At 36.1% G+C, this 23,214-nt stretch overlaps 1 protein-coding gene across 1 annotated transcript in view; it reads right to left on the bottom strand.

Annotated features, from left to right (window-relative positions):
- The window catches only part of MALRD1 (MAM and LDL receptor class A domain containing 1), a 296,434-nt gene that overhangs the window by 225,458 nt on the left and 47,762 nt on the right, over positions 1 to 23,214 (bottom strand). The window contains exons 12-17 of the mRNA XM_009330606.1: positions 20,614 to 20,781; positions 19,464 to 19,584; positions 6,794 to 6,946; positions 6,537 to 6,642; positions 4,884 to 5,251; positions 2,837 to 3,249 (exon numbers count right to left, since the gene is read on the bottom strand). Coding sequence (XP_009328881.1) covers positions 2,837 to 3,249; positions 4,884 to 5,251; positions 6,537 to 6,642; positions 6,794 to 6,946; positions 19,464 to 19,584; positions 20,614 to 20,781 — 1,329 coding nt within the window. The remainder of the gene's footprint in view (positions 1 to 2,836; positions 3,250 to 4,883; positions 5,252 to 6,536; positions 6,643 to 6,793; positions 6,947 to 19,463; positions 19,585 to 20,613; positions 20,782 to 23,214) is intronic.

Genomic DNA, 23,214 nt, shown 5'->3' with positions numbered 1-23,214 from the left:
TAAATGTAGATCAAGTAAAGAGACAAGTACACTCAACAGCCTATTTTTCATGTTGAAACAAGTGTCCCATATAATAAAAAGGAATATCTTGAGAAGGAATATATTTTTAACTTGAAATTTAAAAAAAAAAAAAAAAAAAGGTATAATTTCTTGCAGATTACTAAATCCTTTGCAGATTTCTGTGTCATACCAGTTCTGAATTCAAAGGGAAACTCTAGATCACTAAAGCTGCAAAAATGAGTTTTATAAGCATGTGTATTTTGGACTGGTTTTGTTACTTCTCAGTATTAGTATTTGAGAGAAATTCTTAATTTTGGCTCAGAAAACTGCATTCCTTTCATTTAAATGTTACCTCTAAATTTCCCTTTTCACTCATCCAGCTACTTCTGTTCTGGTCCCTGATGTCACATTTAACACTCTGATGTAAAACATCTGATGGAACAGCAACAAACTTCAGCCACGGTTTGACGGCAGGTAGAACAAAGGTTTCCTGAGAAATTTAAGATTCTGAGGTTTAGTGGGAGCTGGTGTGAACAGCAGAAGTCTTCATGTGCTCTTCCCTTTGGGTTTCTTCCAGAGCATTCAATTAAAGGCCCTACAGTTTCATATCTATAGAGTTCCAAACTTTCAAAAGGGCTTTCCAGAGGTCCTTGACTATCTTTCTTCACTGCTTTGAATTTTTTGGCTGAGAAGTCCTCCCTTTCCTAACAGTTAGTATATAGGCACAATTGTTTATATGCTCCCAAAGTTGGCTTCCCATGCCAGTAAATAAACTGAAAGTGTGAATTTGAGAGATTTACTATTCATAGTGATTCTTTCCTGGAATGTGGTAAACAAATGACAGACTTACACAGGGAGGGAAGAGGAAGAGGTGGTATCAGCTATCTCAGATATATGACCTTCTCTTACATTTAGAAGAGAAAAAGCAAAATGAAGGTCTGTGTTACAAAGACTGAGGCCATCTTTGGTCCTGGAGTCTAATGTTTTCTATTCACTAGGAATCTCTGAAAATCCTAAAACAGCTGATGAGATGCTCTGGCTAGAGATGGAGAAGATTAGGAAGTCAAGACATGGATTTTGACCAGAAAATTATTAAAGTTCTATCTCATTTTTAGACATCCAAGAAAAAAATTCTATTCTCAAGTGAATCTAAACATTTCCTTTGAAGCATGGAGGTGACCTACAAGACTTAAAGCATGTGGTGTGAAAACACTGAACCACTAACTTTATAGGGTGTGGGGAACACAAAACAGAAAACACAGAGGCTGCAAATTTAATACTGTTACCCAGCCAGTAGGCAGCCCAAAACTAACTGAGAGGCTGTTCTAGTAGAAATACTTCAGAGAGAAGTGGTAACAGAGTGTGAAGACCTTTCCCCCTACATGTCTTTAGCCCTGGAAGTATCCGAACACTATGCACTTAAAAGGAAGATTGGAAAGAGGTCAGCACGTGACAACTTATTAGCAACAGAATAACAACTTGTTCTCTTCAGAATTTCTGAGTTTTGGAGGGCCGTAGGTTGTGACACAGCAAGCTCCATCATAAGAAACGCAATACACAATAATGAACATCAGATCTTGATCTCTTTCTTCAGAACAAGCTACCAAATTATACCTTACACCTCACGCCCCTCAAAAATGACTATGAAAAACAAAACTACAGCAAAAGGATATAAGATCTTTGCATTCCCTGCACAGAACTGGGCAAGTACAATAGAAAACCCTACAACACTAACACATTAAAAATATTTTCAGTTACTGAACAGACCTTCTTAACCCTCAGGAGGTCAAATATAGGACATGTGGGTTTATAGTTCTTCAGACAAACTACCAGACATAGGGTATATTTTCTTACTTAAAAAAAAAAAACCCAAACCCCACAAAAAAAACAAAAAACACCAACAAAAAAAAAAAAAAGGCCTTGTTAGCTTTATGTTGATACTCCTTTACATTTCTACAACGGGTCTTGACAAAAAATGAGCACTCTCCTTCCAGATGCCTCTGTGGAACAACAGTAATATTAAGGTCTTTTCCTTGAAAGAGGATAGAACTTCTCTCCACCTAAAAATAATCTTTTGGGAAATAAATGTTGGACAATCTAAAGAAAATATTGCATTATATCAGATTTAAAAGGAAGGTGTTTCTTTTTATAATATGTTTTGGATTTTTTTAAAGTTAATTTTATGACCAGTTGGCAGTCAAGTGAACTAATGCCTCCTCTAATAAACCTGCAGGTTCATTAATGCAACCAGAATAAACAGATCACACACAGTGAAATGTAAATAACATATACAATTTTTAAAAGGTGAGAAAATAAATCAAGATCTGTAGCTGTAACTTACTATAATCATATCTTTCTCCAAATGATATTTGATTGTTGACCTAGCTTTGCACCCAAATATTTTGAACTGATATTTTTTCTGGCATTATAGAATTAAAGTTTAACATGTAACTCTGAAACAGTAAGGCAGAGAGGAGGATATTCTTTTTAACAGTCCTTTTTTCATGAATGAATCAAAATTTTTGCCAAGCTGTTCGCAGCAGATTCAGATATGTTTGTTTCACCAGATGCTTGAAAAACAAAAATAGCATCTACTTTAAATACCACATATTCCTGTTCAAAACATTAAAATCAAGTGTCTTACGGGGAAAAGTAAATTCAACAAAAAATAAATATTTCAGACATATTTCATCAAAAAAAACCCCTACAAATATATTTTAAAGTAAATTTGATCAGACGGTTACAAATAGCTTTGAGATTGCACAGTCATTTATATACTCAAAGTGTTTTACGATGCAGCAAATAAAAAAGCACTTCGCACCTAGAAGGATCATACCTGAAATGGCTTAGAGCTGCTGATGTAGAGTGTCTGTCTGATCCATCTGTTTCCTTGATTTCCAAACTTGTACCACAACAGCCATCCCTTGGTATTACTCACAGTTCTCTGGAAAACTGACAGCTTGTAAACTTGCTTTCCAAACATATGATAATGAAAGCGGAAAATGCAGGTTCCGTTGCCAGAAGGGTTGAAGAGAGGACTAAGCAAAACTGCTTTATCTTGGAATTGGCTTGGCTTGGAGGATTCCATGTAGAGGTAGTGTCCTCTGGCTGTGCCTGTTGTGTGATCCTTTAACGGGCCTGTATTAGCCGTGGGGGTTGGACCCAGTATTCTGACCCAGTCAAAGTCATCCTCAACATCCTGCTCCCAATTGCACAGCCCATTTTCAAAGTTACACTGTAGGTCAGGGTCTGAAATGTAAACAGAACAGACTGTCAAGTGAAAACAGTATCAAAAGGTGATTGTGCTTTAATATCTTTTTCTCCTTGCAAAAATTTCTCTCTAATATAGAGAAAAACACATATCTTCTTCTTGCAAAAATTCCCCTCTGAAGAATAAATACACACTTGTCTGGACAAAAAAAGAAAAATAAATCTTTACTTAATTACCACCTCTTTCAGAATATATCTGGCAAACTGTGCATAATTAATTTATTGAATAAACAGAACTGTGAATAACATTTTATTATTCATATTATAAAATTTATGTATTTTTATAATTAAAGCATGCAAAGTTTTTTAACTGAAATTTAACTGAGTAAAGGAGTTAAAACTGAGGTTAATTGGATCAAATAAACCACAGGATACAGTCTTGTAGGTTTGTGTAATAAGTGATCTAACACGTTTTTGCATGGCAGTAGTCCTAAAAATGGGTTGTGTTTTAGATCTTTATTATCCTCAATAATAGTAGCATGATAGCTTTATCAAAGCTAAATTCAAGAGAGGCATTTATAACATAACTGCACTTTGTTATTTGACACCAAGGCAAAATATATTGATTAGACCAATTACTTCTAATGTAAAAAAATAAAATATGTATTAGAGGTGGAGAACTTGCATTTCATCTTTGCATCTGCCCTTCATAAACAGTAACTGACATAATAGCCAATTCTTTTTTTTAATTAAGTTGTTATTTTATATGATGTTTAAAACTGCAAGTCATATAGTACTTTCTTACTATAGACCTCAGAATGGGTTATAAAGACAGACATTTTACAAGTGGGAAAACTGGGATAGGCTGGAAAGCCTTCACTTTCTTTTAAATTCAGATGAGTTTTAAGTTGATATTCAGCAAATATCAGTGCAGGCTGGTATCTCCTCAAGCATGTAAGGTGTCCCCTGTTTCTCAAACTCATTGTGATTTGCATAATTTAGTTACCTCAGGATGTGATAAAGCAACTGCTAGTTAATTTTATTTTATATTAATGTTCCTGAGTTCTTAAAATTGATGAATGCATGCTTCGGGGAGAAAATCATCAACAGCACCTTTCAGCACTGGAAGGTGAATGTCAAAAGTGTGAACGATCCATAGCTTTCCTCAGTACTTACAAGTTCTTTCTTTGAAAGGGACAATTATGCCCAGCATGACTAGTCTCTTCTAGTACAAACATTTTAACGTTTTCTAGGTATAAAGAGTACAGGTCATAAAAAGAGATAGGACATACACTCCTCTCAGTCCATATACGTCTTCCACTGTACTTCCATCAGTATAATCAAAGACAGCATGTTAACACAAATCAACTGGCAGACTGTGAATCCTCTCTTTTAAAATAAACTTGTAATGCATGTGTGTATTTTACAAAAGTGAAGAAATATGACTTGTCTGGATAAAGAAGATTGAATTCCATTTACCCTTGGTTGTAACTCATCTTATGCATTTGAGTTAAAAATTTTCAGTCTGTTTCATCAGTAACTATATTCAGTTGAGTCATCACTGACTGTGACATTGATAGGCTGTAACCATACTGTACTTTTTTACTCCAGGTATGAATTTGGCAAGTAAATTTTGGTTTCATATAACATAAGCAATCATGGAAAGTACTTACTACAGTTGTCTTCATCTGATCCATCCCCACAGTTATCCACAAGATCACAGACCAATAAACTGTCAATACATGCTTTTGTGTCTCTGCACCAGAAATGATTAGGACATTCACAACTTAATGCTGGAGGTGGAAGAGCACAATTTTCAAATGTAATATCATCAATTGCTGAGATGCCATCATAAAAACCCAGACTGATTTTATCAAGTGATAATTGGAAAGGATGTGGAAGGCGTCCAAGCTGAATGACTGCCTTCAACCATTGATTTCCCTCGTTGTAATATGCCCTCCAAAGGACAGTAGGCTGTTTCAGCCCATCCACAAGCAATTGCAGCTCTGCTGCCCCAACTGACTGTCCATAATTGTAATACCTAAAACGATTAAAAAAAAAAAAAGTTAAGGGTGCAAATTATGAAAATGGGTCACATCACGTATAATGGCCAGTATCTTTTCTGTCATAGCTCCATGAAATACAGGACGTGCACAGTGCCTACTTCCAGTTTACCTGCAAATCAACCCACTTTCTGTATGATGGTAGGGTAGGCTGCTGTACCAGTCCAGGACTCATTTCAAGAATTGAAGATTGTGAGAGAAGCAGCATACTTCATTAAATTAAAACCCATAACTGAAGAGACACGTTTGCTTTCATATTAAGCAACGAACACGGCTCACTCAGATGCATAATATGTTTTTTATAAATTTAATTCAATACATAATTGTAAAGTTTCAAGAAGGAAAAACAGAACACTTACTGAATGCAAAAGTACGCCTTCTATCTATGTTAGCTATTGTTAACATGTTGCATTTTACAGCATTTTTGGAGGATCTCAAAGCATTTAAAAATCATAAATACTTCGGTGAGCAATCGTACAACAGAACTGGGAACAGAAGCAGGAACAGAACCAACAACTTGTCATTTCCAGACCTATACTCCAACTTCAAGTCTTGAGTGTTTGATAAAAAGACATTTCCTCTTCCTATGACAAATATATTTGACATTACTGAGAAAAACTGCAGTTGATAATATCAAAGTCAGGCCAAACATTTATTTAAACAGTAGCACCATTTTTGACCCTAGTAAACAAATTATCACACTTTACTTTTTCTGTCTGTCTTTGGCAAGACTGCACAAAGACTGAGACAAGACAATAACTGAAAGGCGGGGGGGGGGGGGGAACGGGGTTCTATGTATATAAAGAAAGGATTCGAAGCAAAGTTCCAATTCTTGCACTGGAGCTTTCACTTAAAGATGGTACAATCTAATTTTGGATACAGTAGGTGACTCAAGGAGCTACTAGATATTTGGATGGTTTCCTGTTCTTGAACAAAATTCCACAACATTTTCAAATTTACTTAACCAAAGTAGAAATGTTAGCAAAATGACTGTGGTATTTGTCTATGCATATGCAGACACAATCCTTCAATAAAATTTTGCTCAAAGCCTGACAACAAAGTCATCCCATGTTTCAGTTCTGTTCTCCATGTGCTTCAGCGTATTTCTGCATATTGTTCACAATGAAGACTATATGATTAAAGAATAAAAAGAAATATGTACTGCAGAGGAAGGTGTGTCTATCGCAAACTATAACCTCAATTTCAGTCCAAGAGAAGCAATGTGAGATGATTCATGAATTTTAAATCTAAATTATTTCATACCAAAAGGACAATGTGCAATTTGATCCAGCTTGCCTGAACTTTGGGCTTCGTAGCTGAGCTACTTGTGAAATGCTGCTGTTGTTTTTCAGAATGAACATAAAATGACCTATCAAAATAAAGGAGAAAACAACTTTTCAGGCTGAAGAAAGAAAGTGTTTCTAAAGGTTTTTAAAGCATGCATGTCCTCCACTTAAAATCTGATTAAAGAGCAGGTATATCTATTCCACTTCTCTGTTTCTAGGCCTGGCTTGTCTTACCTTCAGATTTGTTGCAGGTGTGATCCTGCAGAGGAGCTTGCTTCTGAAAAGCAGGTGCAAGAGCACTACTGGAACTTCTTACCCAGTCAAATTCATCTGTATTTGCAGTTTCAATCCAACCACAGTTCTCTCTTTCAAAGTCACATACAGCAGCTGAAATGAAGAAAGAGACATTTTACTTTATCTCTGTACATGACATTACTAAACAAGCTTTGCAGTATGAAAAGGAAATAAAATGTTTCTAATACATCACCGATATTTTAGAAAGAAGTCTAGGAAAGGGGCGTGGGGAGACAGAGTACAAGATGGGGTATTTGTTTTTTAACAGCTGGGTAAAACAGCAGTCCCACAGGAATAACCAAGCCATCGTTATATGCAATGTATTCAGTAAAACAAGTCCTTCCCTCTAAAGGCACTGCAGCCAAAGCACTCAAAGCAGGTGAGGAGGCACTGAAAACAGACCTTGCAATCCTCATGTTACAGAGCAAGAACACAGAGCACACAAGCTTTCTGCCAGATCTTTTAGGGAATCAGTGTTGGAGCCAGAAATCAAATCCCTTTTTTCCTGAATCTCAGCAAGCATGCTAATAACAAAAACCTTCCTTTAGTTATAATAGGAATTAAGTTAAATATCAGACATTACTGAGACACTATGATATTGGTAGAAGGAGGAAATCTCTGAAACACAAACTACTGCAGTGAAAAAGATTCGAAAAACATGTTCAGCTGCATTCTTCAATTCTTCATTTAAAAGAGCAGTGATATTTTAGAAAATGTGTCGATTACAAAATAAAGGAAAGAAAGGAGTAGAAAGGTGTCATGTATGAATGAATGTAAATTGACAAATATTTATTATGTTAAAATGAAGAAACATCAGGTTTTCCTTTTCTGCACTTAAAAAAAAATCCTCATTAAATCACAAAATGATATTTTTGAGTCATGTAATTATAACAAGCTTTTAATGGAAAACATTGAGAAAATAATTTCAAGATTTTTTTAAGCAACAATTTATTAACTATGTACAAAGAATAAATAAAAATGTGTTCAGACATGACTGTCAGAATTCTACCATTATTTTATAATGTCTTATCACAACTTCCAGTGGCCATATCATTATGGTATAGAAAATGCACATTTCAGAATCTAATGAAGTCTCTTGGAGAATAAGATTACATAAATGTTTATTTATGGAAGATATGGGAGGTTTTTTATTTGTTTTGTTTTTTTTTTTTTTCTTTAAGAACTGTGTCACATTAAGTTACACATCATTTGCTAGAAAGAATGAAAAAATTACTAGCCAGGCAAGTTAGTATTATTGTTGGTTAGGGCTTTCCAAGATTTTGTAGATTATTAAGCAAAGCACATAGAAATCCACAGTTATGAATGCTGATTCAAAAAAAAATCATTCCACAAATACGGAAGACCAAATAACATTTAAGAGATCAAAGAAAATATGAGTTCGCTATACATATGGTATATGTGGGTCAGAAATGTCAATGATAAAATGATGTAGATCAAATGTGACAAAAAAAAACAGAAGGAAGAAAATTTTGATAGAATGCTTTGATAGAATAAAATGAAGACAAAAAATATTTGCAGATATTCAAGTACCTAAGTGTCCTGGTTTCAGCAGGGATAGAGTTAATTTCCTTCCTAGTAGCTGGTACAGTGCTGTGCTTTGGATTTAGGGTGAGAACAATGTTGATAACACATTGATGTTTTCAGTTGTTGCTAGGTAGTGTTTATACTAGTCAAGGACTTTCCAGCTTCCCATGCTCTACCAACTGAGAAGGCTGGAGGGGCACAAGAAGCTGGGAGGGGGCACAGCCAGGACAGCTGACCCAAACTGGCCAATGGGATATCCCATACCATGTGACATTCCATACCATGTGACATCATGCTCAGTATAAAAGCTGGGGGAAGAAGAAGGAAGGGGGGAATGTTTGGAGTGGTGCTGTTTGTCTTCCCAAGTCACCGTTACGCGTGAGGGAGCCCTGCTTTCCTGGAGATGGCTGAACATCTGCCTGCCGATGGGAAGTAGTGAATTAATTCCTTTGTTTTGCTTTTCTTGCGTGCGTGACTGTTGCTCTACCTATTAAACTGTTTTTATCTCAACGCATGAGTTTTCTCACTTTTACCCTTCCGATTCTCTCCCCCATCCCACTGGTGGGGGGGTGAGTGAGCGGCTGCGTGGTGCTCAGTTGCCAACTGGGGTTAAACCATGACACTAAGCACAATGGAAATTACTGAAAATCCACTGACAGAACATAATGATAAGGGAATACGGAGATCTATTTCTGACTTGCTTTTTGCTCTATAGAAGAAACTGTTCCATATGCCCAGGAGAACAGCAACAAAGAATATGACAAACCTTGGACACAGATGGTTACACAAAAAGAGGCAAATAAACAAGATAAAACTGTTAAGTCTGAGCCCAGACTTCTTGCATCTGTAACTTGTAACAGAGAGAAAACATAAAAGAAAGGATGCACCAGACCATACATTTAACTTAAGCATGGATGAACACATTGAGATAAAATAACCCTGAAACCTTCATCCTTCAAACCAACTATTTAACACCTAGGGAAGATACAAGAATAGAGCAAGCTGGTAGAGCCTGGGTGAAATGCACTTGGTTCTTGATGCTTGATAACACTTCAGTAACCTAATTGTCCCATAACCTCTTTGACTGGCACTTCAGTTTCAGACAGATTATCCAGAAAGAAAGGCTGTTGCTTGGGTACCTCTGTAGTTTCTTTCACAGTAAACACACAAATTAATCTGCCTTCTCTCCTAGTACCTTATTTTCTGCCTTTCTCCTATTTCTTGTTTTCTTACATGCTCTTTTTATACTCTAACCATCAAGTGGGCCTACAGACTCTGCCAGGCTGTCTTCTCCTCATGTGTTTGAGGATTTATTGCTAGTTTTTCTTAAACTTTTTGTTGTCCTTACTGTGTTTTGACATTTAACCCAACAAAATTTGTCATCTTTTCTACCTTTTTCATTTGGACATTACTTCAGCTATTTGTTTGATGCTTTTTTACTTCTAACAGTGTCCATGCCATCTGTACAGATATATTTTTCTTTGCTGCCCCTTTTAGCATCTTTTTTTAACAAGCTCCCTCAATAATCATGAAGGAACCAGAGTGATACTGTGAGCATAGCATTTAAGGGTAGTTGGCTTTATTGATGTTTTGAGAAAGCTGCTTTTACATCTTCAGCAGATTTGGTTTTCTCTGAGCTGACTTGTTACCACAAAACTCTAGTTTTCTTTCTGATTTTGGGTTCTTTTGCAAAGTGCTTTACCCTTTTCTGTTTTCAGGAGTTTCACTCAAAGGCCTTCACAAATCAGATGTGCAGCTTCTCTGGAAGCAGAATGATGCCTAACAAGAATTTAAGAAAAAATCAAAACAGTATTTAAAAACAAAAGGTTAAGATATTAGCATTTCTGCAAGACTGCAAGTTCATTAGTCTCTACATCCTTCAAAAATCTTGGTCTCTTGGCCCCTGTATGTTTATGCAGAATGCACCATAAAAAAAATCCAGGTGAAGAGATATCATCATCATTACTGGCTTACAACTCTTTCTTTTACTTAAAAACTGTTTAAAAAGGCTCTAATATGCCAATAGAATTTAAACCTTTTTTTAATCAGTGATTTTAAGATAAATGTAGGAACTTATAGCTAGATGTCATAAAGAAGACAATCTTCAAGTCTAGGAACCAAAACCAGTTTGACTCTGGACATACTCATCCTGATAAGTTATTTTAACACCCGTTATAATACACACACACTGAAAAGTGTTACATCTGCCTTCCCATATTTATATTTTCTATCACAGCTACTATTTGCTAATATCATAATATATACACACTCAGATAACACTGTACTTTGTAGGTGCACTGGATTAATTTCTACGGTAAAAAACTAAATAGTGGTCAATTTAAAAAATATTGCAAAATTTCATCAGTAATAAGCAATGCTAACTGGAAAAAAAGACAAAAAACAAGTTGCTGTTTGAAGAACGAACAAGTTTGATCTTTACAAAATCTCAATTAGAGTTTCCCCTTCCCTCACTTTCCATTCCCAAATATTATCTGCTATAGTTTTGGGGGGGGGGGGGGGGGGGGGGGGAAGGAAACTACTTGCACATAAATTTTTAGAGTAAAAAATTGAGTGTTAACCTAATTTGCATGATGGTATTCTCATACATCTAAAATCATAGTTTAAATCTAACAATTGCTTAGGTCAGAAAGATATGGTAGTCTCCTCTACGGATGGCTACAGGAAACAAAGCACTCCAGAACATTTTCTTCTGTTAATTTCTGTTGGGAAATCCATTTCAATAGCCATGAAATTGCAACAGACCTACTTGTGATTTCAGTCACGTGGGCTTTTTAGCAATAGACAAACATGATTTGTATATAACACATAGGTACATATCTCTTGTGAAATGAGGAAGAGTTTTGCATATGACAGGTAAAATATGCAGAGGGAAAAGATTTTGTTATAAATAAATCTAGTGATTTTACTGTGCACCTACACTTTTAACAAGCTAACTGCATTACATGATTCCTAACACTAACGTAGCTGAAGGACTTGCAAAAATTGAGATTTTTACAGGGGAAAATTAAAATTCTGTGGGTGCACACACAACACTAATCAACCCTGCATCTAACCTAAATATTACTCACAAAAAAACCCTGTACCGTCACATGTAATTGTTTTCTAGATAATGATATGAAAATAATCTTCACTACACAGCTCTGATTTTGATGGCAGTCCATTCTGTGCGGTGAGGCAGATATGCAATCATCTAACTGAAGGCAGTTTCATAATGGCATTTTTAAGTGAAATAGCATCTAAAAACACTGGTTTATTAAATCTGATATTTTCTGGAAATCTCTTGGTTCATATGATACTGTCATTTGCAAATGCTTCTCAGGTTCTGAATGTGAGTGATTACAGTGTATTGATATGGGAAATAGTCCTAAAATACTAAAAGCCTCCAAAATAATTAAATTACATTTGATTGACATTTTCATTGGAAATATAACAAATTAAGTCCAAATCTCTCCTCCATTCAAAAATGTTAATGAAGTCTGAAAAGAATTAAATTTCTTAAACAATACAATAACCTGGTGATTTAGGCTGTTGGATACCCAGGTCCAGGTGAAATAAAATAAGAGAAATTTATGTATTCTTTAACAAACAAGTGGTTGGCTTTCTATGTCCATTAGAATTCTCCTTCTATATAACTGGAGGGGAAAGTTCCTGTTTTTACTGAACTAAACAAAAATAGGATCTGATGGTCATTATTCAGGCCATCATGTTATTTACCCTGTGTTCTCTGCCACTGAAGCTTATGCAATATTTGTTGTCACAGTGCATAATTTGCAAGAAACTAGATAGGAGTAACTATACGACGAGATATACTTTTTGCCCAAAAGATATTACATAGATATTTGCTGACAGAAGTAGAAAAGTTAGATTCATTACTTCTGGGTTCTATAGACATTCTGAAAGTGTGCGTGGTCTCCAGCAGAAAAATGCCCTTTCTCTTTCCTCAGTGCTTTTCCTTTCCACAGCCTATTTTCCCTTCTACCTATTCCGCAACTGCTCTTCTCTGACGCCTTATCTCAGTCCTAGTCTCACTGGAAAGCTGGAAATCTTCACTGTCTTTCCTCATTTCCCCAGACAGCTCCTTGCTTCAGGTCCTTTCATGTGGTCTCAATTCTCTGCCACTTACTGCCACACTTTATACTGATCCCTCCCAAAGCATCATTGCTCCACATCCATATTCTTCATTCCCATTCTCTCCTTGGTTTATTCTCTCTTACCAGCCTTTGCAGCCATTCCTTGTTCACAGCCAAAGGTGGTTTTCTGTCTCTGTAAATGGCATTTTAGACCCATTCCTTGCCCATTTAACTTCCACAAACTGATCCTAATGCAGTTGTCTGCACTACCAGTCTTAGGTCCCTTCTCCAATTTACAAGCTGACAATCTTTTCAGTCCTTGAACTTAAGCCCATCCTTATGAGCTGGCTGTTGTTCCTGGCCTTGCCTTTAAAAACAACTGATTTGTCTGGCTGAAATGAAGGAGTAGCAAGCATGAGACACACACATTTTGGCATGCAAGATTTTGACTCTAAAAATGAGATATTAGAAGAGTTACCTTATAACCATAGCAGAATTTTTATGCTTTGGCAAGGATAGTAATGGGTAATATGAGGAATGTTTCTTATAATACTAAGGGAATTTTTATTACTTATACAAAGGTAGCCATTAGAAACAATTAGCAATAATGCTTATAGTTAAACAATTATGCCACAAAAGTCGTTTTTAAGAAACAACACATGCATCATTCTCTTTATTTGCCTTCTAAGTCAAATTAAGCTACATAAAACTCTGTACTAACATATAGATTATGTCCAGTTTATGAATTACTTAAGACTAGCCTCAGAAAGCTTATGCTGCCCTAGAATGTACACCATAGAAATAATAACTATTAAATGCATATTTCATTTATAAAGACATAAATATAAAACAATATTATGTGTATATGTTATGTTTTTATCCAAATGTAAATTGTTTCATATTTATTCTATATATAAAACCATATAATTATTGCTGATAATCCACACCGTAAGTAGACAGAGAAAAAAACACAAAAGACAGAGCATGAGGGATGAATTACCAAAGGTCAGACAAAATACCAGGAATACGTTCATGTTACCAGATTACTTCCCAATCTGATCTTATTCCCTATTCCATCATCATCATTCTTAGGTTGGAAAAATGAGCATTTAGACTCCACCAAATGCATAGGATGTAGACCTTAGGAATTATACTGTACATTCATCTTCCAGAGCACAAACACGCAATGTGATAGGCATGTTAGGTCACTGCTGCAAATCTGCAGCTTGAAAAAGGCAGTCACTTTTCTCTTCTGCTTTAATGCATGGAAGTTATGTATAATAGCTTTATAGCCACAGTAAATTCTTCAGCTGTAGAAGAAAAGCTGTGAGCTAATAGTCAGGAGTAGTGGCACTCAAGAAAGAGAACATTTAATAACGCTTTTTTTGGTGATAGGCATGTTAGGTCACTGCTGCAAATCTGCAGCTTGAAAAAGGCAGTCACTTTTCTCTTTTGCTTTAATGCATGGAAGTTATGTATAATAGCTTTATAGCCACAGTAAATTCTTCAGCTGTAGAAGAAAAGCTGTGAGCTAATAGTCAGGAGTAGTGGCACTCAAGAAAGAGAACATTTAATAACGCTTTTGTTGGTTTTTTTTTTTTTTTTCTTTTCTCAACTAATCAGAATAAATTTGAATTATTTTTTCAGTCCAGGACATGTATTTTTGTAAAAAGCAACTAGAAACCTGGAAGAAAGAATAATCTCATCATGTGTCAGTATCAAGAACATGAATGTGGTTCTAAGACCAAGGTGGAGCAAACAAATTCACTGACAATCTTGTCTACTGTCCTGGTTTCAGCTGGGATAGAGTTAATTTTCTTCCTAGTAGCTGGTACAGTGCTGTGTTTTGGATTTAGTGTGAGAATAATGTTGATAACACACTGATGTTTTAGTTGTTGTTAAGTAATGCTCACACTAGTCAAGGACTTCTCATGCCCTGCCAGTGAGAAGCTGGGAGGGGGCACAGCCAGGACAGCTGACCCAAACTGGCCAGAGGGATATTCCATATCATATGACGTCATGCTCAGTACGTAAACTGGGGGGAGTTGATCAGGGGAAAGGTGACCCCTGCTTGGGAACTGGCTGGGCATCGGTCAGCAGGTGGTGAGCAATTGCATTGTGCATCATTTGTTTTGTATATTCTTTTATCATTGTTATTATTGTTTTCCCTTCCTTTTCTGTGCTATTAAACTGTCTTTATCTCAACCCACGAATTTAACTTTTTTTTTTTCCGATTCTCTCCCCCATCCCACTGGGGACGGGGGGGAGTGAGCGAACGGCTGTGTGGTGTTTAGCTGCCTGCCGGGTTAAACCACAAAATATACAAAGAGAAGTAAGAAAGATAGTTTCTTGCAAGAACTGGGAACTTGCAAGAAAGACAGTCTGAGAAGTGGAGATCTTCAGCTGAATTCTTCCAGTCCTAACAGAAAGAAGAACTCATTTGAGAGGTAATGAAAATCAAGATATGACTCAAGGGTTGATGATGCGAGAGGAGAAAATTACATGGAGACCCTGCTTGTTCAGTGGACTTGGTGGACCCAAGCATCTAAGAGAATCATCTTGCTGGAATTGAAGATAAAAAGATTTAAATGAAAAATATTTCAAAAGATATTTTAAGTCCATGTAATATCCTTGCCTGGTTCTCATACCAAGAGGAAAAACTTACATTAACAAGGTTAAGGATCATACAATCACCAGCAGATGGAACATCATGGAAAAAATGTTAATATTGATGAAAGGAACAATGTAGTTGTAAGTGGTGAAGTCAACAAAACATCTGTGCTTAGCCAAGCTGAGAAATTAGGAAAAGTGACTGAAAAAAATGAAATGCTTGCATCTAATTGCAAGAATATACATAACAAAATGTAGAAAGTAATGGTACACTACATAAGCACAAAGATGGTGAAATACCATTTGAGGAGAATTATAAGAGCTATTCTAGTGCTGTAGACTACCAGACTAATGTGGTGAAAGCCAAGTTTATTGCTTGGAAACAGTCAGCTTGCCGAACTACTTGCAAAAACATTTGTGTACCTACATTCTGCTTCCCACGTTACAAGCCTCAGTGCTAGCACACACTGAGCCAACTCAGCAGTACAACAACGATGTATAAGTAAGCAATATATTTAGAGCAAAGATCACCATAAATATACTTATAACAGCTCCATAGTTTAACCTTTAGCATGGCATTGTTAATGTATCATCTGGGCAAGTGAGACTGGGGTATAATAAAATTTCCTTCAGTCACATAAATATAGAAAAAAGAAAGAGAAAATCCGTTGCCATATAGGAAGCTTGTGATTAAGGATAGGTTTTAAACCAGTCCTAGACTAACTGGACATTTGTCTTCACTTTTAGGTATAGTATTGAAATGGAAACACGGGCTGAATAGCTAAAAGGAAGGGTGTTTTGAAATATAAATGACCATATTTGAAGTGAAAACAGTAGATTTTTGTTTTCTTGATTAAAAGCTACCAGTTAACTGCTATCCCAGAGCAGTGAAAGAGATGTTGCATGCAACTAAATCGATTTAGAATGTTTTTAATTAAACTATTGATTTGCAAGTGTTGTTATTTGGTCAGAGAACAAAATCCCAGTACACGAGATAAGAAGGGTAATGGGAAAGCAATCCAGACTATCATAACCCAATAATACATAGGATGTGTAAGCACATTTTGAAGAAAAGTACAAAAACCATGAAGTTAATAAAAAAGCAATAGAGTGTAATAAGAGTTTTAACATGAGTAACATGGGCAGGGAGGGAGTAAAGAAGTAAAAACTCCTCTCAGTTGTGCCTAGTGAAATGAGCAGAAGCAATAGGCACTTGTAGTGTAAGGGTGATCAAACACTGGAACAGGTGGCCATGAGCAGCTGCGTGGTCTCCACCCTCAGAGATTTTCAGAACCCAACTGTGTAAGGTCCTGGGCATCCTGCTCCGGTGGACCCTGCTTTGAGCAGGGGGGTTTAACTGGCTGATCTTCAGAGATCCCTTCCAAACTCAACTATTCTGCTGTAACAGCAGAATTTTTTCCCCATCTTCACTCTGGCCCACAAGAGGAAAGATAATCTGCCTAGTGAATATTTAATAGTTATTTCTGGTTTTAGCTAATCAAACAGTTACCTAATAAAACAGAACTCAGTTTCCTAACTTCAAGCTTTGTATATTTTGGATAGAAATCTTTCTAAACAACAAAAACAATGGACACCAGTGCTCTAGCCAAGAAAGATTGGATACTAAAACTGTAGAGAAATTGCATGAATACAAGTAGAAGCTGTAATTTTTTCTTTTATCTGCTAAAAGTCAAATAGATTTTTGTTTATCTGAGCAACACCTCTCAAATTTCCTAATAACAAGTATAAGCATGGATTTTGGATTGTATTAGCACCTGTGAAGAAGTTTATGCTTTGTGATACATAACACAGCACAGTCAGAAAATACTACAAGGATCTTATCTACAATATTTCTGTCATTTGTGGGAATGCTAGAAGCCATCACGCTCTATTTAAAAAAAACAACAACAAACTGTATTAAATATTGCTCATGGCAACTCCCTTTGAAAATGCATCACGACTTTTATAGCATAGTTGATAGTTCAATGCAAAAGCAAGAGACTAATTTTCAAAGATGGAAAGTATAGCCATGATTTCTTATGCAGAGCAGGTAACTGAATGAATCAAAAAAACTTTTGAAGCTACATATTAGAAGCCCTGAAACATTTGCAAGCTCCCTTCTGACTGTACAGTGGAGAGGGACTCCGAGATGTATCACCCCCCTCTACTTTCCCACGTGTTAGTTTCCATGCAGAGAAAACCCAGGCATGTTGCCCAGACAGGAGTCACAGCACATCCAAACAGAAAATGTTGACACAGCCTAAATTATATCTGTGACCATGTCTGTGCACAGATGTTTTATTTACCAGTCCGGCTGTGGTATCTTCATGTCAAAATTAAGTATGCAAAACATACAATTTGAATGCACATCTGTGACCACTGCATTTTTCATGTTTCCTATCTCACTGTTTCTCAGGTCTAATTGCAGGACCATCTACCCTTTAAGAAGAGGCATCTCACACAGTGGTGCCACAGAATTTCCAAATTCCAAATATTTACAAGTGTAACATATTTTCCTCACTTTTTCTAGCGTAATTTTGTTTGTGTGAGAGCACATATGCTAAGTGTGTGCACAAGTTTTATTTGGTTTATTTTACAACGGCTTCCTTAATCAGCTTCCAATATCTTACAGATTAAGATTTTATTCAGTATAACACTGTATCTGCTATTTAGAATCTTAAGAGTTATAAAATAAAATACTGTATTTTAAGCAACACGTTCTACTAAATAATTAATCAGAGACCTTTTTTCTGGTTTTAATGCTAAGAGGGAAGTAGTTGCTACAGAAAATAAAAGGGGAAAAATTCAGAATAGAATCAAAATGAAGTAACTATTTCTCACGAGCTTTTACTTTTAATTAAATTACAACATTTATGAAGTCATGAAAGCCTGGCAAATAGGACAAACAAACATAGTCACAGGAACCTAACAACCTCGATTTTTAAATTTTCACTTACGGCACTTGGCTTCATCATGGCTATTTGAACAGTCAGGTGTAAAATCACAAAATTTGTCAGATGAAATACATTGTCCATCCCCACATGAAAAAAGTCCCGGTGGACAGTACAAAGGTGAAGAATTAACATCTGTAAATTCTGTTTCCCCTTAAAAATCAGAAAAGAAAATATAAGTAAAAACACACACATATATAAAATTCTAGAAGGGCTTTTTATCATCTTTGAATATAGTAATGTGCTCAGCATAAGGAACATAACATCACCTGTGAAGTGAGCTAGGTTATATCACAACTGATAAGAAACACAGCTGATATTAATGTCTGACACTCTTAAACTATATATTATTCTCCACAATATTCAAACTTTTGTGTGAAAAATTATCAAAAACACCTTAAAGTTACACAGCCAGGCTACAGTTCAGAGGCGAGGTGCTGGGTACAGGTGTACCTATAGTAGCTTGCACCTCAATCTACACATTAGAAAACACTCCAAATTTAAAGGAATGGGGAAACAAAAAGCTGAGGACTACTGGTTTTACTTCAGTAGATTTCTGGAAAGAGAGCAAGTGAGAGGAATGACATGCAGCTTTTCATCTTTTTTGTTTAACTTAGCTTTTTTAGATACTCATACTGCTATCCAGACAGCGCTTTTTGTAAAAAGCACTCCCTTCTAAAAACAGCATCTTTGTGACTGATGGATAAATGGGGGAGTAATTAAAGCAAATTAATGTTTCTTCAAATACCTAGCTACCATCCATCAGACTGTGTATAGGGATCGGAGAAGCCTTACAAGCACAACACTGAAGTTTTCTATTATGCCTTTAAATTTTCCAATAAAGAAGAAATTCAGCTATCTGCTGGGTATAACCCATCAACATTACCACTGACTGCGTCTGTGCCCATACCATTTTAGAAAAGTAGTCATTAACAGTCAAGAGAACCAGAAGCAGCAGTCTGACAGAATGTTACATTATTTTATATTTCCATCCGTTGGCACTACAAGATTAGAGCGTGAGTACACAGGCAAGTTTGGTGGGCGCTTACTTACTAATGATGGGAGAACCCTCTTGCCCTAAAGATAATGCAGTGGAATTTGCTCTTCAGTGGAAGATATAAGATGCTTTGCTTCTGTCTCTGCATCCAAGTGTGAATGTGGGCAGGTCCTACATAGTAAGTGGTATCTGGAAATTCCCACCACAGCTCACTTCGCAGAACTAGTGCAAACTGCTTACAGCAGCTAGTGTGTAACACAGGATGAGACCCTTCATTATAGATGATTGATTACAGCATATGGACTTTTTCCTCAGATTATCCCCTACTTTCTTAAAGGTATCTTGAAGCCATTGGTTGAATCACAGTTATACATAACAGACATTGGGGAAAATGTTTTGAAAACCACAGAACTTGCCTTCACTTTCTTGGTTGACACCTGGAAGTGATTTATTCACAACTCCACATTCCTCTGTTATACTGATGTCATCAACAGCAACAGTAGCATTTGTTGTCAGAACAGTAGCTCGTAAAATAATCTGCAAAAACAAATAAAAAAGTTAGCTCATTAAAGGTGACATGATAAAAAGACATATATATATTCCTTTATAATTTACGACATCTGCACAGGAAGTAAATACTGCCTACAACCAACTCTGAATACCAGCCAGCAAAAGCTATGATTGAGATTTGATCAAAGTCAGAAATTTACTCCTCAACTGTCGAAGCCATCACTACCTTTACTTATGGAAAGTTATGCAACCCAGATGACCTTGATGACCCAGATGATCTAAACTAGTAAAAGCCATTGCTACTTGAATGGATTTTCTTCCTGCTGGAACCATTAAAAGTTATACATGTTTTTAAATGAGCTATTCAGGCTTACCAAATATGATGGTTTACAACTCCATTTAACTGTGTTCATCTGTACTATACCTGCTGAAGTCAACAACACGTGGTACAGTAAATGTAGGGATTGTAAGGATGTATTTGTAAAGTTCAGTCATAACTTACCAATAATGAGAATTGAGTGCCCTTTCTTTTAGACCATTTTATAGATGAGACATAAAATGAAGAAACTAAAATTGGAATTTTGATTTTCTGAATCCTTATACTTGAGTTGTTGATTCCCCTAACAGTTCCTTTCTAAGTTTTAGTAAAGTGTAGCAGCCTGAGATTGTGTAAAAATAAAATTACACTCAAAAACTGCTAATTTTTTCTGTGATCAGTGCCTCAAATTGAAGTATCTTCACTTCTCCTGCCTTTACCAACATAATTAGGCCCTCACTCTGATCAGCAGTTTTTATAGCAAGTTAATTTTTTAAAAGCTACTGCACTATTGCTACTTGATTTTTATTACAAAAAGGTGATTCTAAAGCATACAATACTGAAACAATGATGATGTTCTTTAATAGCTACCTCTATTGAAAGAGCTGAATGGATTTTTTTTTATATGAGCATTAAAGAATAGAAATTCTCTTTTTATATTTCCTTATAAAAGTAAATTAATTCTAAAGGCCAAATTAAAGTAAGTTTTTGAAAACAATGTAAATGTAATTTCTGATTACCTGAAAAGGTAAGTTCTCAGCTGTGCCTTCGACAGGTATATTTACTTTTGTCCACTGCATCTCAGGCAGTCCTGAAATGTCACACAGTTTTTCCAAACTTCCATCCAATGCAGTTCTCTTAAAAACAGAAAGCTGGGAATCCTGAGATAACCAGTACCAAAATCTTACCTGTAGAAAGAGTTTTTGATGAAACACTTTAAAAACTATATCATCAATCTGCAATAAATTCAGTACCAACTCATGTACATACATTATAACACAGAATGACATGACAGGTCTAAACACAACCTTGGCAGAAAAGAAAGAGATGTATGAAACTATGACATGTTGAGGAGCAGTATTTTGTCTAAAGATAAAACCATAATTAAAAGTAAAGCTTAATTTTAAAACTTACTTTTAAATTGTATCTATGAATTGATGCAGACTGACTGATACGTCCTCTCTTAATTCTTTTTAGCTTAGTAAGGGCTTAGAAACTTCTCAAAGATTATTTTTCTTCATAAATGCTGAATATAGGACAGCTTCATAAGTATGTTAATCTCAGAAGTGCAACAGTTGAGGTACTTATATGAAAGAAACCTTATGATCTATTCCCACAATCAACACAAATGAAAATTATCAAGACAGATGTTTAAAACAATCTATTGATCTCTTGAAACAAGTGGATTGACCAATATATGGGAAGAAAAAAAGACAATTGTAAGTGGATGAGGCTACAAAAAACTGGTTGCCAAGCAGAAAAGATCAGAAAACAGTGAGAATCCCAGTTCACTATGCCTCCCCTGCAATACAGAGTAAACTTAATGCTTTTTTTTTTTTTAAATACTACACAGGCAAAAATTCAGCTGGGAACTGCAGGGAAGAAATAAGATTTTCAAAGACTAATTTTTTTTTTTCCTTCCCCCTGAGTCCTTCCTGCTTCTTCACATAGTGAAAGGCTAAAACTTCTTCAACTGCAGAATCTTTGCTTCCCTGCAAAAGCCTTGATAATACTTGAATCTTCATGAAGGTAAAACAAGAGCTGTAAAAATAGCTCTTCCCACCCAGTTCTCTGCCCATCTTCATATGATCTTATACTGTGAACCTTGGATCATCACACTACAGAGAGAAAGTTTCCTTTTATTTTTTCATGTTATATCAACTTTTAAACAGTGTTAAAGAATACAGACCATTTGGGGCTAATAGCTAAATGATACTTATGTATTTTTTTTGCAAGACAATAACAAATACGAGAAAACCCATCTTTAGCCTCAGGACAAACATGGATGCATGTGTTAGCCAGCTTTCAGCTAGACGTGAGACAATTAAAGTCTTTTATTTGAGCAAGACAGCTGACACAATAGGCTGTACCAGATGTGGAAAAGCATTGTATTAGGGACTGTAACAGGCAAAATAGCCTTAGGGTAGTGATGTAATTATTACTTAATTTTATTTATTGTGAATTAACACAAATTTCTAATCACTGGTTGGGTTACTGAGAAAAAAGAAAACAAACACACACACACAAACTTGAGCAAACATCTTTCCTCTCCTTTCCCCAGGCCAGTTTAAGTCAAACACTTAGCCTGCCCCTTTCCTAGTTTTAATTTCCCTAATTTTGGCTGCAGTTTAGTCTCAGTCTGGCCCAATTCCTTTGGCAAGGGAACTGGTGGAGCAGGAGGTTGGGCACATGAGTAATGGTTTCTTTCTGGTGCTCCCTACGTTTTCCCCTCCTCTGCTCATTGCTTCTTACTTTTCTTCCCCTGCTTTCACTCAGGATTTTGACAGGCCACAGTTCCTTAGGGGTGTCCCTGTCCCAGCATAGGTCACCCACAGCTGCAGTCCTCTCAGAGCCATACCTCCTCAGCATGGACCACCTCCTTCCATGGGTACCTCTCCAGCTGTGTCCACAGCAATGTCCCCTTCCACACCTCTCCTCCTTTTTTGTCCCCAAGAGATCTTTTTTCTTTTTTTCTTTCCTTCTTTTTTTTTCTTTTTTAAGAGAAATAGTAGTTTAAGAGAAACCAGACTCTGACAGGAGTCTTTTCTTCAATAAATTATCACATTAGCATCTCTGTTAAAGCTGTAGACCCTTAGGGTGCCAAGGAAGTTGAAGAACAGGATTGATGAATTTGATACAGATCATTGACTAATAATCTGAAAATTATCATGCATGGAGATTCGCTACCTTTCACTTCTGGCCCTGAATTTAATCCATAAAATTGGCAAATACACCAAAGACACAACATCTGCTATGTATGAAGGGAGACTCTTTTTGCTTGTGTAGTATACATACTGTGTATAGTACAAGGTAGATCAGTGGTTACTGGTGGAGATATTCTTGTTACAACACACTGTTACTTTTTAATATCTTCTGGCTTCATGGCTGGTGGACTTGGTCTCTCAGTTGCCCATAGTGTTTCTTTTTTCCCTACTCATGAAACTCATGTATTATATAAAATAACCTCAAGACTTATTAATAGATTGAAATACTTCCATGTAACTTTTTTCCCCCACCAGACAGCTTAAGGAATACAAAGCAGCAGGTATACAAACACTTTTCAAAATTAGCTGTTTGAAGAACTATATCCTAAACAATCTAGATGTAAGGTTTATGTTTAT

The sequence above is a fragment of the Pygoscelis adeliae genome, unplaced genomic scaffold (assembly GCF_000699105.1).
Source record: "Pygoscelis adeliae isolate BGI_AS28 unplaced genomic scaffold, ASM69910v1 Scaffold27, whole genome shotgun sequence".
In the NCBI taxonomy this organism is placed as follows: domain Eukaryota; kingdom Metazoa; phylum Chordata; class Aves; order Sphenisciformes; family Spheniscidae; genus Pygoscelis; species Pygoscelis adeliae.
Note: the sequence above shows the minus strand (reverse complement) of the source record. Positions and strands in the feature narration are given on the sequence as shown.